Raw genomic sequence first — 16,038 nt, forward strand, 5'->3', positions numbered from 1 at the left:
GACTGCAAATAATTGCAGTCGAGTAAAAGTACAACATTTGCCTCTGAGAGGTAGTGGAGTAGAAATAAAAGTACAGAAAATTAGAAATACTCCAGTAAAGTGAAAATACCTCAAAATTGTACTTAAGTACAGTGACTGAGTGTGTGTGTGTGTGTGTGCGTGTGTGCGTGCGTGCGTCCGTGCGGTACAATAATAAATGAGTGTTGTTGAACACATCAGTAAACTTTGATGACCAACGTTGGGGAATAAATCACAGGACTTTAACAGTGCTGTTCTGATAGTTAACAATGCTCTACACGCTATAGCGTAACGTTATACTATTGTATTTGACTTATGAAATACATTCAATGAATCAGTCATAAAGGGCTGCGGTTTGTTTCCTGTTTGTACTCATCTAAAGCGTGCCAAAGAAAACCTCCAGACATATCCGCTGTGGTTTTTACTGATGTCAGATTGTTTTAATGATGTCACCTCTAGCTACACCCCACCTTTACCTGTCGACATAGAGTCCTCTTTTTACCCCAGACCTGTTCTCAGTGGTGGAAAAAGTACTCAAATGTTTTACTTAAGTTAAAGTATCAATACAGCAATGTCGAAACAGTTCCGGTGTTCACAATTGACTTGCAAAGTATTGCCATCGAAATTTACTTAAAGTACCAAAAGTAATTATGCAGAATGTCCCGTTTCACAAGTTATCACATGTCTCAATATGTCTAGAATTTATTTAAAAAAGAAAGAAAATAGCAGATCTACAAGCTCACAACACGTTGCGATGCGACGCGTTGTAGCCTAGATCGGCTATTTTCAAATAGCCAAAATTCAAATAGGGCTGCAGTGGTTTATAATGTATGTTTTGTAATAATAATCAAAATCTACAAAAGTAACTAGCAACAAAAGTTTTCAAATAATCGCAGTGGAGTAAAAAGTACAATCTTTGCCTATGAGAAAAAGGCAAAGATTGCAGTACTGAAAACTGTAAATACAAAAAAACTAAAACTCAAATTGGTACTTAAGGTTCAAGGTTGTACTTTATAGTTACATCTTGTGTACAGGTACATAAGAGTAAAACTTATTTTGGTTTGGCTTCCTTCAGACAATGCAGCAGCATAGATAATAACAACAACAGAATAATGATAGAAATCGCAAAAAGATTCAAAGAAAAGAAAGAGTGCAAAAAAGAGCAAAAAGAGAATAAAAAGAGCATCATCCATGTGCATAAAGATAAAATAAACTTGGTATATTGGTAAATAACAGCATTTTTTCTTCAGCAGCTGCCATCTAACTTTATGTAAACAACTTCACAGTATATTCTAAATACAGCAGTTTAGGTACAGTAGGTGCAGTACTGTACAGTACTTGAGTAAATGTACTTAGTTACTGCCTGTTCTTTTGTTGTCAGCGTTGCGTGGGTGATTGTTTGCAATGTTACGGTCTTACAGATAATATGGTTTGACATGTTTGTACTGTCATATTGTACCGGTGACAAACGCTGGGTGTGCGGTACACATAGGGCTGGTTTAACTTTCACAAACAAAAATATACATGAGGAAAGGATGAGGTCAGTTGGAGGGCAGGGAATAAACCTGGGTGTAACGCAAAATGTGTTAACTTTGTTGCACGGCAAGTGTCGCATGCAGAAAACAGCTGATCTTCAAGCTACACATCGTGTGGCGCGTTGTGAACATCTAGGTCAGCTATATGTGGCATGATGCAACACCCATCACGCAACATAAATGTACAATTTAGGCATTTAGCAGACGCTCTTAATCCAGAGCGATTTACAGTAAACAAATACATCAAATGCATAGAAATAGTAATGTAGGATCATAGGTAAACCAAGAACCTATAATCATTAGTCTAAATCAGGGGTCTTCAACAAAGGGTCCGGGACCCCTAGGGGGTCCTCAGAGTTACTAGAGGGGGTCCGCCAAATCCTTGCGTGATGGGGGAACATTAGCCGAAAATAGCAGATCTACAAGCTCACAACGCCTCGCGCTGCGAGGCGTTGTGCGCTTGTAGATCGGCTATTTTCGGAGGGTTGGTGTAGAGGGGAAAAAGAGCAGACAGAGTAAAGAGTACAGGTCAAGTTGACTAAATATTGAGGGTTTAAAAGGTTGACTATCTGAAAATACACATTAGCATGAATCCAACTATCTATGAAAACGTTTAATCTGCAACACAGTTTTATACAATATGCAGTGGTGGGTCCCTGCTTCATCTCTCTCTCAGCTAAGGCACAGGCACGCAGCACCAGTGTGCAGCACTATCGCCGATCTGCAGTTATACTTAGTGGTGTGCCATGTGTTGCGCGTCGAAAATAGCAGATCTACAAGCGTCTGCTATTTTCGACGCACAACTATGTATAAACAGTAGTGGAAAGTAACAAAGTACATTTACTCTTTAGCTACTAGTTACTTTGAGCTACTAGTTACTAGTAACTAAAACGTACATTAACCATACTTTGGCTGTTTGAAAATAGCCGATCTACTAGCCAACAACGCGCCGCAAAGCGACGCGTTGTTGGCTTGTAGATCTGCTATTTTCAAAAGATTTTTATACACATTGAACATGTGAAATGGGACTTTTACTTTGGGTACAATAAGTATACATTGACGCCAATACTTTTGTACTTTTACTCAAGTAAATTTTTAACACCAAACGTTTACCTGTAACTGACTATTTCTACATTGTGGTATTGATACTTTTACTCAAGTAAAAAAGATGCGAGTACTTCTTCCACCACTGAGTATAAATCAAGTAAAATCAGGCTTATATGTTGTGTGCCGATATAGCAGAGGTATTCTACCATCACCACCAGCACCATGAATGCACCGCTGTGGCCCGACTCATAAATATTTGAGTGCTCTTTATATTTTTCCTATAATGCCTGTGAGGCAGCCTGCAGTCAGGACATAATCATCATTATCTGGTGGCACGTGGGCCGGGGCGATCAATAGCCGCTCCTCTGATTGACACGGCAATGTTTTTAAAGGCCTCTGAAACACTTGCTCGACATTGACAATTTTCCAAGATTTTTTTTGAAAGCACTCCTCTTCACCAGCATGCAGGCCCCTCTCTCTCTCTCTCTCTCTCCCTCTCTCTCTCTCTCCCTCTCTCATTCTTTCGCTTTTACATATTGAATATTTGCCTCCAGACCGTGCTGTCGAGGGGCTGCATGGTGTTTCTGCTAAGACGTTTCTCTGAACCCATGCAGCCAGAACAAAGTGTATCTTCTCAAAGACTCATTTTAACCCTTTTAGACCGGGAACGCATCTGTGTGTCATTTATTGATTTCTTAGGCTATTCAAAAATAGCAGATACACAAGCTCAGTGCCGCGCTATGAGCTTGCATATCTGCTATTTATTCATTTTTAAATCGTGAAAATTTGTGTAAACTTTGAGTATGAATATTTTTTCAAAGCTTCTGGGGAAAAACATATGTTGCTATAATCGGTGGTTCTCAAACTTTTTCATGTCAAGGGCCCCCAAAATGATGTATATTTGAACACGGACCCGGAATCTCAAAATATGTTGTTCCAGGGACCCCCCCAGAAGCAAAGATTTGCAAAAAAAAATCAAGATTTTTCAAATAAATAGCAGATCTACAAGCTCATATCGCGGCACTCGGTGCCGCGATATGAGCTTGTATATCCGCTATTTTAGAATAGCTAGAGAAATCTAAAATGACACAGATGCGTTCCCGGTTAGAATGGGTTAAATCCTTGGCAGAGGTTCGTGGATGGGAGGGAATAGAATATAACCCCCAACCCCCCCAACCCTCCATCCACCCTCCTCTCCCTCCCTGCACAGAGCTGTGTTTTGGCACTGGTTCCTATCAACCTGGCGGTGTGTGTGTAGGACAGTGAGGATTGCTCCAGGGGAATGTTGTACTGATGCCATGAGCATATATACAGTCGGTGCAGGACCTGCTAGAGTATTATTGTACCTCTGCTGAAGAAGAAAACATGTGTATCTCTATATGCTACACCCCCAGACCCCATTGCAGTTCCTATCATTTATATTGGCAGGAAATGTATCGGTGGGAGAGAAGTATAGAGTATGAATTTAGAAGTTTATTTTATTTTATATGTTTTTGTATAAACCTCAACTACTTTCATTATTCATTTAATCACTTTTACATGTTTTGGGGGCATGTCATCATAGGCCAAAAACGTTCAATTTTTTTTAAGGAATAGTTCACCCCAAAAATTACTTATGTTCTATCAATTACACACCCCATGAAGCCTTGAATTCATGGATTTTTAAAAAAAGCATTCCTGAGCCAATAATTTGATGACCAGGTGTATTTCTGGTAGGAGACTCAAAGAGACTCATTTGAGTCTCCTACCGGATACATTAGTATATTTCTGCCCGTAATCAAATTATTGGCTCAGGAATGCGACAAAAACAAACAAATCTCCATGGATTCAATGCTGTATGGGGTGTGTAATTGATATAAAATAAGTAAATTAATCTAATCTAAGCTAATCTACTTTGCGTGTGACCTTGTAGTTCGGCCATTTTCGCCATAGGCCTACAGTATGTGATACGATCGTACGAGAAAGTATATAAAAAAAATAAGGCTCAAGAAGAGGTTGATATAAATATTCAGGGACAAGTCAAAAAAATCCTGAAGAAATCTCCAAGTCTGTGTTATGAAAAATTCTTCAGATCTCGATCATGGAAGGCTCATGCTGCTGGCCGGGGCTCTCTCTCTCTCCGGGGAGTGGCAGCAAGGGGGGGGGGGGGGGGGGTAGGGGGGGGGGCAGTGAGTTATATTCCAGCGTGGTGTGACAGGAGGGGGACTGAGCGCTGCCCGGCTCTCTGTGCTGTGTGTAATGCACTGTCAGGGGATGTCACAACCTGCACAGAATAATCCATACCGCCTTCACCCTATAACGGGACGTCTCTGTCCTCTAGCTCCTCTGTCCTCACGACGTCTACAACCAACCTCACCTCCACCTCTCCTCTCCTCTCCCCTGCTCTCTGCCTGTCTGGAACTACGCCCCCCAGTCCCCGCCAAGCCCCCAGAACCAAGAGGGAGCAGTGAAGCGCATTGGACATGGTGGCCAATCAGAGGTACTGCAGCTTATTATGGCTGGGGGGCCAGACACATGAACGAGCGGGGAAGAAAATGGTTTCAACCAATGGGCTCGACTCACGCGAGCTTGCCCATGAGCCTGAGCACAGGGTCGTGCACGGAGGTGACACTACTGCACATGCGAAACGACGCGCAGAGTGACATTTCCCCGCCGTCACATTTCCCAACGCGGAAGAAGTGGTGAAAAGGGAGTATGCGCTGGGTGAGCAACGCCATGCATTTTCGTTACCTCTCTATTATTTATACACGGCGAAACGTCACACAGAGCTATAGGGGCCAGACTCCCTCGCAAAATCAAATTGCAATGCGATTTCCGGGGGCGGGGGAGTGGTTTACGAGACTAGCACTATGGATGGATGTTCAAAAAACTGTTACTTTTCAGGATTCAAATTCAAAAACAGCTAAATTAGCATATTGACAAGCTCAAAACCGCATTTCGAGCTTACTTTGGATGCTTTTGTGTGACGCTGTACGGCTGTATTATGATCAAGTAAGGGCGTTAATTTACCCCCAAAAAAACACAAAAAGTTAAAATACGGAGATAAGAGGATTCTGCCCGACAGCAGCGATAAGAGGCAGAGAGAGAGAGAGAGAGAGAGAGAGAGAGAGAGAGAGAGAGAGAGAGAGAGAGAGAGAGAGAGAGAGAGAGAGAGAGAGAGAGAGAGAGAGAGATTGAAAGCGAGAGTCTTAACTCTTGCACACAGTGGAGAATGGACATGATGTGCACTTATGCGGTTTTGTGCGTCTCGGAGCTGCCCTTTATGCTCATGGATTTTCAGATGATGTTAGGAGGGAATCAATGGGACTCTGCTCTGCAAGGCTGCTATACCAGGAATGCCGAGTCCATCGGAGGCGGAGGAGAGGAACGCTAGCAGTTAGATGGTATTGGGAAATAGATTTTACTCCATCTGCTCCCCCTCAGCCACCACCCACAACCCCCCTAACCCCCCAGCACCACCTGCACCCCCCACCCCCTTCCAGCACCACCCCTTCCTTGCTCTTTTCCCAATACTCACTACAATAATTAGTTCACAGCAGTCAATGGAGAGAGATGGAGGCAGACTTGAATGAGAGAGAGAGTGTGTGTGTGTGTGTGTGTGTGTGTGTGTGTGTGTGTGTGTGTGTGTGTGTGTGTGTGTGTGTGTGTGTGTGTGTGTGTGTGTGTGTGTGTGTGTGTGTGTGTGTGTGTGTGTGTGTGTGTGTGTGTGTGTGTGTGTGTGTGTGTGTGTGTGTATGTGTACTTTACTATACTTGTGAGGGCCAAATATCCCAACAAGTATGGTAGGATTTGAGAAATAGACATTGTATGGACACAATGTTTCTGGTCCCTTCTACAGAAATGGTTATTGCGGAAAATAAATCATTCTACACATTGCGAGCTTGTAGATCGGCTATTTTCAGCTACTACGCCAACGTTGCGCCGCCAATTCGACTGATATGCCCATATACGCAGATGTCTTTATCTGTCAGTCCACGTCCATTTTAATCCAATTTAAAAGAGTTTAAGAAGTAGTTGTGAGCTCCACGTTGATGAGTCGATAATCCATATATGGAGCTCCGAGGTCAGCCATGCCCATATATAAAGTCTATGATGCTGATGTGGCACCCAGCTTCATATATAAAGTTCCAGGTCAGAAGTAGACAAAAATGAGTCCATGGTGTCAAACCAATGGCAGCAGTAACCATGGCAGCGTTTTCTAAAAGGCACCTTTTAATTTCTCCATATAGAAGTCCGAGATGTCTATCCCATGCTATCCTGTATTATAAAATTGCCTTCTTCGACGACGTTGGGTCAAAAATGGCGGACGTCAAAAAGTTAACATTCCATTTCCATATCGTTTTTGTCGTATTTCAGGCAATTTTTCTTTTTTTTTACATCTAGTTTAGGGCTTTGGGTTTTGGCTTAGCGGCAAACAAGATATTTTGTTTTGTTTTGTTTGTTTTGTTTGTCTTTTGAGAAGGACAAGGTTTTGGCGGGCTTAGTAGGAATGAAGTCGATGAAGGAAAAATAAATAAAACATTTAGTCAGGCAGGCAAAGCAGGCAAAACAGTCCATCTTTGCCTGATAAAGATGGTCAGAAAACGTATTTGAAATGAAATACAATAAAACAAGACCAGGAGACCCAGACTTCACATGACGTGTCAGCCTGTGTAGAAGTGTAGCCTGTGTATGGCCATGTATGGACAGACTTTTTTTGGGGACAGATTTTTTTTTGGCTCGGGCCGGAGGACAAAGTGACAGACTTTTTTTTGGCTGGGGCCGGAGGACAAAGTGACCATGCCCATGTATGGACGAAACAGGTACAAAGCCTCATGTAAGCCCGACCCCTTAGGTCTGGCAATAAGTACCAGAACAATCCCAAAGCCTTCCATTACAGGTTCCTGGTGGGGATGCTGATGGAGGAGAAAGTCGGGGGAGGGTGGGGAGAATGTGGTCCAGCCGAGAGGTTCTCGTGGCAGTAGAACAGAGATGATCGGCTGAATCTTTTTATTTTAATTTTTTCAGATGAGATCGGCAACATTGCTGGGCATCTCGCTTACACTGGTGCTGTAGAATTTTTCGATGTCTCGCATTGTGCGCTTTTCCTCCTCTGTCACCATGTTGATGGCCACGCCTTTCCTGCCAAAGCGACCGCCGCGGCCAATCCTGTGGATGTAGCTCTCCCTGTTGGCGGGCAGATCGTAGTTGATGACCAGCGATACCTGCTGCACGTCGATACCTCTGGCCAGAAGGTCGGTGGTGATGAGGACTCGGCTGGAACCGGTGCGGAACTCCCTCATGATCACATCTCTCTCCTTCTGTTCCATGTCTCCGTGCAGGGCCGAGATGGTGAAGTCCTTGGCGTGCATTTGCTCGGTGAGCCAGTCCACCTTCCTCCTGGTGTTGACGAAGATGACGGCCTGGGTGATGGTCAGGGTCCCGTACAGGTCAACCAGGGTGTCCAGCTTCCAATCCTCCTTCTCCACGTTAATATAGAACTGTCGGATACCCTCCAGGGTCAGCTCATCATTCTTGACCATGATGCACACAGGCTCGCGCATGAATTTCTTGCTGACCTCCAGGACTTCATCGGGCATGGTGGCAGACAGCAGCACAACCTGTACGTTGCTCTCTAGTTTCTGGAATATGTCCTGGATCTGGTCTCGGAAACCTCTGCTCAGCATCTCGTCAGCCTCATCCAGTACAAACATCTTGATGTGCTTTGAGGAGAGGTACTTATGGTTGAGCATGTCCAAGATACGGCCGGGGGTTCCCACCACGATTTGCGGGGGGCCTTCGGCCTGGAGCTTCGCCTGCTCGCTGCGGACGCTAGTCCCTCCGATGCAGACGTAGCATGTGGCACCCATGTGATCCCCCAGGGCCAGGAATACCTTATGGATCTGCTGAGCCAGCTCCCTGGTAGGGGCCACGATTAGGGCCTGAGTGCCGTTGAGCTTCAAATTGAGTTTCTGCAGGACGGAGATGGCGAAGGTAGCAGTCTTCCCTGTCCCAGACTGGGCCTGAGCAATCACATCATACCCTTTGATACAAGGGATGATGGCTCTCTGCTGGATAGCGGAGGGCTTCTCAAAACCATAGGCGTAGATTCCCCTGAGCAGAGGCTCATCCAGGGCCATGGCATCAAAACTGTCCACGATCTCGCTATAGTTACTCTCAATGATCCCACCTGGCTCCATGCCCTCGGGACCACTGTTGTGTTGGTCTCTCTTCTCTTCATATCCGGCTGACATGGTTATTATCTGGCTTCTCTCTTGGTTGAATGTGTCTCAAAACAAAGTGAAATTGATTATGGCCTCTCTCCGAGTCTGCGGTTCTTTATATGCGGTCTGATGAGGGTGTCTTGTCATTCCCGATGATGTCACGATGAGTCAACCATATCCATATATGGAGCTCCGAGTTCAGCCATGCCCAAATATGGAGTCTATGATGCCAGAGCAGCAGCAGCAGTAACCATGTCAACCCAGACTTGGAAGACAAGCCTTTTCTTTTTCTACCTGCACCTTTAAAATGTCTCCGTATAGAAGTCTATCCTATCCTATATTAAAATTGCCTTTGTCGACGGTGGACATGAAAAGATTTACATTCCATTTCCATTTGGAGATTTGCAAGCCACAATGCAGCCGAGTGAAGAGTCTGTCTGATCAGTGGATCGCCAAAAAATAACGATGCATTTGGAAATCCCCATATATGGAGTTCCCCTGATGTCATCAATATCACGTCATAGACTGGCCTGGATTCCAAATTTGGGCATGCCTTACACAGAACATATATGGGCATAATAGGGACATAGACAGACAGATGGAGAAACCTCCATATATGGGCATAAAAGGGACACAAAAACTGTCTGACGATGGTACAACAGGTATTGCAGGTGTCAGGTGGGGCATGCAGTATCAACTTGTATTTATTCACATGTGATTGGAGTAGACACATATGTCATACTTCCTTGAGTAATTTATAAACACAACTTTGAAAAATGCACCCGATTATACAATATCCCTATGCCCATTTATCTGTCTGTCTCTTTTAAGCCCATATATGGAGATTCCTGATGTGACGTCATCAGTATATGCCCATACAGTATGTGTATGACCATATATGGGCATAGCGGTCGGGACAATCAGATCTCCATATATGCCTATATATGGGCGTCTCAGTCAGATCGGCGATTCTGGTCCATGCCTGTCTGTCCGACCGACTCGACACCGGGCATGGCACTCCCTCGAGTCGTTTTAAGCAACTAGCGTACCAAGTTTGAAGTCGATCGGTTGGGCGGTTCTCGAGATACGTGAACTACAGACGGTTCTGGAAAGTCCTTGTGCAGTGGTAGACGTCAATGTGTGGAGAATATCTGAAGAGTGCAAACTGACTGTGGAAAGTGGACTGACTAAGTAATCAAATGGCAGGTGTGGGGAATTCGACGTGTGGGGAATATGCCAATTCAAGCTTAGGCTGGGGTTGCCATGGCAATCAATTGGCTCATTTGGGCCACAGCCAGAGCCTTAGCTGGCAGTTCTGGACAACCGCCTATCCGACCAACTCGATGCCGGGCACTGCACTCCCTCGGGTCGTCTGCGACGTGTGGGGCGAATTTGAAGTTGTCTTGGACACAGACAGACGTTGTAACCGTCTGTCTGTGTCCCTTTTTTGCCCATATATGGAGATCCCTGATGTTCTCAGTATATGGTCAAAGTAGACTAAGTAATCAAATGGCAGGGGTTATTCGACAGGTGTGGGGAATTTGCCAAATCAAATATTGGCTGGAGTTTCCATGGCAATCAATAGGGCTTGCAAAGTTTGCTTGGGTGGGGGAGTGATTTGGGGGGCGTGGCCAAGATTCACCATGTTGGTTGGGTCACAGCGGTACATCCAAATAATTACATCAACAATGTTAAGAGCCAACTGCAAAAACAAACTTTTCAAATGTATATCTGCTATTTTCACTAGTTTGGATCCCTGGGTAAACGTCTAATGTCTCTTTTGGGTTTTGAGCTAAAAAGTTTGGAAACCACTCTCCAAACGCTCTACATTACTGTTCCTCAACATTTGGTACAGACCTTATTGGTCTGTAACTCTGAGAGTGTTTTTGGGTCCCCAGAGATGTATATATTTTTAAATCTGGCCGAATGCATATCAAACTGGGGGTCCTTGAATTGAAACAAGCTGAGAATCATTGCCAAAGGAACCCTGGCTGGGACACAGACAGACAGACAGACAGACAGACAGACAGACAGACAGACAGACAGACAGACAGACAGACAGACAGACAGACAGACAGACAGACAGACAGAACCCAGGTGTGCAGCAGCCATACAGGGTGTGTGTGAGAACAGTCTGGGTAATAGGAACTCTCTGGGGCAGAAAGACAGAGCGATATGTGAAGATAATAATCAAGGCCAAGGGCAGAGTGGAGTACAGATAATAGGACAAATCCTCAGAGGAGGAAGGTGACCAGAGGTCCCGAGGAATCTCTTGTTTCCCTTTTTTCCCCTTTTATAGGAAAAGAAGCAGGAAGAAAGGGATTTACCACTGGCACCTGTGATGCTCATTGTCCCCCTGGACGAGCACCCACTTTAAATGCTGCGGGATTGTGGTTGGAAGAGAAGGGAGAAGGTGATTAATGGGGCGTGTGTAAACAAAGCCCTTGAAACAAAAGCGAGAGTGTAAAGAATAGAGATAAGCCTCGACTCCCAGTCAAGTTTGGCATCATCCCTCTTCCTCTAACGACCTCTACTGTCGCACCGTGATGGCGGGGGCAGAGGGGGGATGGTTGGGGGTGGGGGGGTGTGGGGGCTAGGAAAAAGGGAAGAAAGAGGGGGAAAGAGAAGCCCTGACATGCACATTCATTCTTTAAATGAAAAGAGATAATTGTGAGGGGAACCGACCTGTCTTCATTCTTTGAATAAATAAAAACGTATGACCTGCCTGAAATATGGACAATGCCATTACTGATTTAATTTGAATAGACCACTTGTTATTGTGCGGCGCCGCGCCGCTCGCCGTGAATGCTAAAATGGCTGACGTGACTTAAAAAAGGCGAAAGGGTGAGATAAAGCCAACCTGCTTTGTTGAAAAAAAGATGGTATGCAAAGAAGGCGCAGGTAAAGGCGTCGGGGCTCAGCGCTGCAGATAGCCCTTTGTGACAATATAGAGTGTATTTTTGAACCCCGGTTTTAACCCTATATAGCCGAGACTCATCGGATCTTGTTAACATTTCTCGGTATATCTAATCTCCGATTATTACATGGGTGCTTGGTGAAATAAAGGGCTTGGCGACCGAGCTATGCTCATGAATATACAATTCCTGGCCTTGAAGTTCATTTGTATTCTCTTCCTTAATTTAAGTCAGAGCCTGGTCATGCAGTCCATTGTACAGTTCATTATGTGAGAATTATGTCCTACAATAGTGGTTCTCAAACATTTTCATGTCAATCTGGGGGATTGATATTTTTTTTGAACAGATTTTGTAGCAGGGGTCCATAAGAGATGATTTGTCAGGATTTTTCAGCATCCTATACATTAAAATTGGCTAATGGGAGGGACCTCTGACGATAAACAAACCACGGCCACGTCACCATGACATCATAACCATAAACAAACCAAGGCCACGTTACTATGACAACATAACCATAAACAAACCACGGCCATGTCACTACGACAACATATCCATAAACAAACCATGGCCACATAAACCACGACCATGTCACTATGCCAACATAACCATAAACAAACCAACAAACCCGATGACTCATTGTGACATCGTCATGTCAGGGAGATCAGGGATCTCCATATAATGTATGGAAATTATTAGATTTTTTCTTTTTCTTTAAATGAAATACTTTTGGAAAATGTTGCAATTGATGAAAAAAATTCTTTTGAAATAATGTATTTATTTATTTATGTAGGAAACGGGAAAAAAGAGGGGATATTTAACCGCGACCCATAAAAAATTGTTCCATGACCCAAACACGGGTCCCGACCTTCTGTTTGGGAAACATTGATATAGAGTGTTCTTTAACTCTGAAGGTGTTCACAAATGGACCCGTAGGGGTCACATTTTTTTTTTAAACACTCAAGATTTTGCAGTGAACTCACCCCACCCACCCACCAAAACCATTTAATCCTGCCCCGGCCGCTGACTGACACTGCCCTCAAGTCCTGACAGCCTGAATGTGAGGCGGCGCAGACGGGATGTTGTTGAGCAAACATTAATCACACGGCGGGAAGCCAGAGGCAGCGGTATGGAGGCTGGTGGAGGACACACAGGAGAGAGAGAGAGAGAGAGAGAGAGAGGGACTGGCCGCCAAACGGCTTCCCAAGGACTAGCGGGGTCACCTCTGTGTAAAGACACCTCTCGCTAAACCAGTAGTTTCCAACCTTTTTTTAACCTAGGAGCTCCCCCCCCCCCCTTCTTGCATCTGTCCAAAGCGGAGACTACACACACACTGTGAGGCAGGCAGGCACGCGCGCGTTTTTAAGATATACTTCCGTGACCAAATACATATCATTTTGGAGGTCCTTGACATGAAAAAAGTTTGAGAACCACTGATTTCATAGCAACATAGCGTGGCACTCGGTGCCACGCTATGAGCTTGTAGAAGTATAAAATAATGGTAGCTAAAAATCTATATGCGTTCCCGGATTTAATGGGTTATACAGGGGCAATTTTTCTTCAAAATCTTCAAAAATAGCAGATGTACAAGCTTGCAGCGTGGTATACGAAGTGACGTGCTGTGAGAGCTTGTACAGTATATCTGCTATTTTTTGAATAGCCAACATATAAAGATATAGATGAACTACTTTAGCTGGGGACCCCCTGGAAGCCCCACCAGGAACCTTGGGGGTCCCCGGACCCCACTTTGAGAACCAGTGCCGTAACCCCTCTGACCCACCCCCCCCTCCCTCCAAAGGTTGTGTGGATCAGCCTCCATCTGCAGCGGCTTTAGGATGGAGAGATGCAGGCGGAGGGAGTGTTGTTGTCAACCACATTCCTACAGCAGTGCCCTCATGTCATACATGCTTATAGCTCTGGCATTCTGCTTTTGTTCTCTCTTCCAGGTGTGGGAAGGAGAGGCACTCACCCCCCAAACCCCCACCCCACCCCCTCGATCCGCCCGCCCAGCCCCCACCCACCAGGGGTGCTCCTGCTGAGGAGCCATAGCACTCAGAACTGCAGTTAAGTGTGTGAAAGTAGGTGACAACGCCTCTATAATTTTGGCGAGCGAACTGGAAAAGTGTGCCAGTTGTTTTCTCGCATGTGATTTTAAATGTGTTTTTGTGCACGTACGCACACACGCACACACGCACACAAACACAGACAGTTGCACTTCCACTTAAGTGTGTTGTTATCTGAGTAGAGTATGTGTGCAGAGTGTTTGTACGGAGAGAGTGTGTGCACACGTGCATGCGTGCGTGCATGCACGTGCGTGTGTGTATCCGTGTGTGAGAGCGTGTGTGAGCGTGTGTGTGTGTGTGTGTGTGTGTGTGTGTGTGTGTGTGTGTGTGTGTGTGTGTGTGTGTGTGTGTGTGTGTGTGTGTGTGTGTGTGTGTGTGTGTGTGTGTGTGTGTGTGTGCGTGTGTGCGTGCGTAGTGTGTGTGTGTGTTGTGTGTGAGAGAGAGTGCACTGTGGGTGCTTTAATGCATAGCCCTGTTTAATTGCATAGTCAATGCATTCATCATTGGGAATGCAGAGCCGGGCTAAAATGAATTGAATTATCTGGCGAGGAGAACAAAGAGATGTACATTGAGTTTGTGTGTAATTTATTGCTGCAGAGTGGAGCGAACGGGGGCAAAGGAGGCTGGGAGAATTAGAGGAGGAGAGGGAAGATGGAAGGGCATGGCGGAGGAGACGGGAGAGAGAGAGAGAGAGAGAGAGATGTATGTGAGGGAGAGAGAGAGAGAGAGGAGAGAGGAAGAAGAGGGAGAATAAGATAGAGGGAGGGAGAGATGTGTCAGGAAAGGAAATATTGAGGAGCCTGGAGGTGGAGGGAAGAGAGAGAGAGAGAGAGAGAGAGAGAGAGAGAGAGAGAGAGAGAGAGAGAGAGAGAGAGAGAGAGAGAGAGAGAGAGAGAGAGAGAGAGAGAGAGAGAGAGAGACAGAGAGATATGAGGAGAGGAGCAGAGCTAAGAAAGATAGGCCTGGAGGAGGGAGGGGGAAGATTCAGGGCGAGCAATCAAGACAGACAGAGAGGGAGAGAGAGAGAGAGAGGGGGGAGGGAAGGAGGGGGAACGAGAGAAAGACAGAATGAGAGAGACATGAGGGAGGTGAAGGGAAGATGGAGAGACCTGGAGGAGGAGAGGAGAAGATGGAGTGACCTAGAGGAGGAGAGGAGAAGATGGAGTGACCTAGAGGAGGAGAGGAGAAGATGGAGAGACCTAGAGGAGGAGAGGGAGGAGAAGGAAGCTGGTGTGCAGACACACAGATAGAGACCAGAGACAGACCTGACACCTTCCTCCAGATTCCTGAGGGGATAAAACATGAGAACTGTGTCTGTGTGTGTGTGTGTGTGTGTGTGTGTGTGTGTGTGTGTGTGTGTGTGTGTGTGTGTGTGTGTGTGTGTGTGTGTGTGTGTGTGTGTGTGTGTGTGTGTGTGTGCCTGTCCATTTACACATGCCCATACATGTAAGGAATGCTACAGTGGAGTTCTTGCGTTATATCTTTTGTTGTCATCCATGCAAATGTTGAGTGAGCAGTCCAAAATAAAACAGTTCCCTTCCCTGGTCGAACACCTGGATGCACACACACACACACACACACACACGCACGCACGCATGCACGCACGCACGCGCACACACACACATTCCTAAGCCAATTCCAAAGCCGGAAAGATGCTAATGTATCCGGTCTCCTACCGGAGAGACCGCCGGTCATCAAATTATTGGCTCCATGAATTCAATGCTTCGTGGGATGTGTAATTGATAGAAAATAAGTCCTTTATTGGGTGAACTACTCCTTTAACGTTTTAGAATCATTGTAGTGGTGTAAAAACTATTTACCGCTGAGAGAAGTAGAAGTATAAAGTATTGAAAAATGGACACGCTCGAGTGAAGTAAAATAACCTCAAAACTGTACTTAAGTAACACTTCTTGAGGAAATGTACTTTCCTCAAGTCACTTTCCACACTGTATTTGATAGATGAAGAGACAGATAGGAAAAAGAGAACAAAGCTATAGATACCTCGGCACATTAACATTCCTACTTGGTGGTTATAAAGTGCTTCTGATTTTGGGAGAAAGAAATAAAGATGAAGAAATAAAAGAAAAAAAGGTTTCTGATGTTTGGCAACAAGCAGCAGTACATCATCAGAAGTACAGGCGCTGATTGGGGGAGCATCAATTCATTCCACCGTGTGCACGCAGCGCACCGTCTCATGCAGGTCTAGAAACTGAAATATCTGACATTAGTGGAGCAATTAAGCAGACTTGATTCATCACGA

The 16,038-nt window shown here is 45.2% G+C and overlaps 1 protein-coding gene across 1 annotated transcript; it reads right to left on the reverse strand.

The window, feature by feature from the left end:
• Window positions 1-7,603: 7,603 nt before the first annotated feature.
• On the reverse strand, window positions 7,604-8,833 carry LOC308088811 (eukaryotic initiation factor 4A-I-like; the record flags this gene model as incomplete). Its single annotated transcript, XM_080433394.1, has 1 exon — window positions 7,604-8,833. One exon carries the CDS (start codon window positions 8,831-8,833, stop codon window positions 7,604-7,606), a length of 1,230 nt encoding a protein of 409 aa, XP_080289520.1.
• Between the last annotated feature and the right edge of the window lie 7,205 nt (window positions 8,834-16,038).

This window comes from Gymnoscopelus braueri (assembly GCF_963280865.1).
Source record: "Gymnoscopelus braueri genome assembly, chromosome: 7".
In the NCBI taxonomy this organism is placed as follows: Eukaryota; Metazoa; Chordata; class Actinopteri; order Myctophiformes; family Myctophidae; genus Gymnoscopelus; species Gymnoscopelus braueri.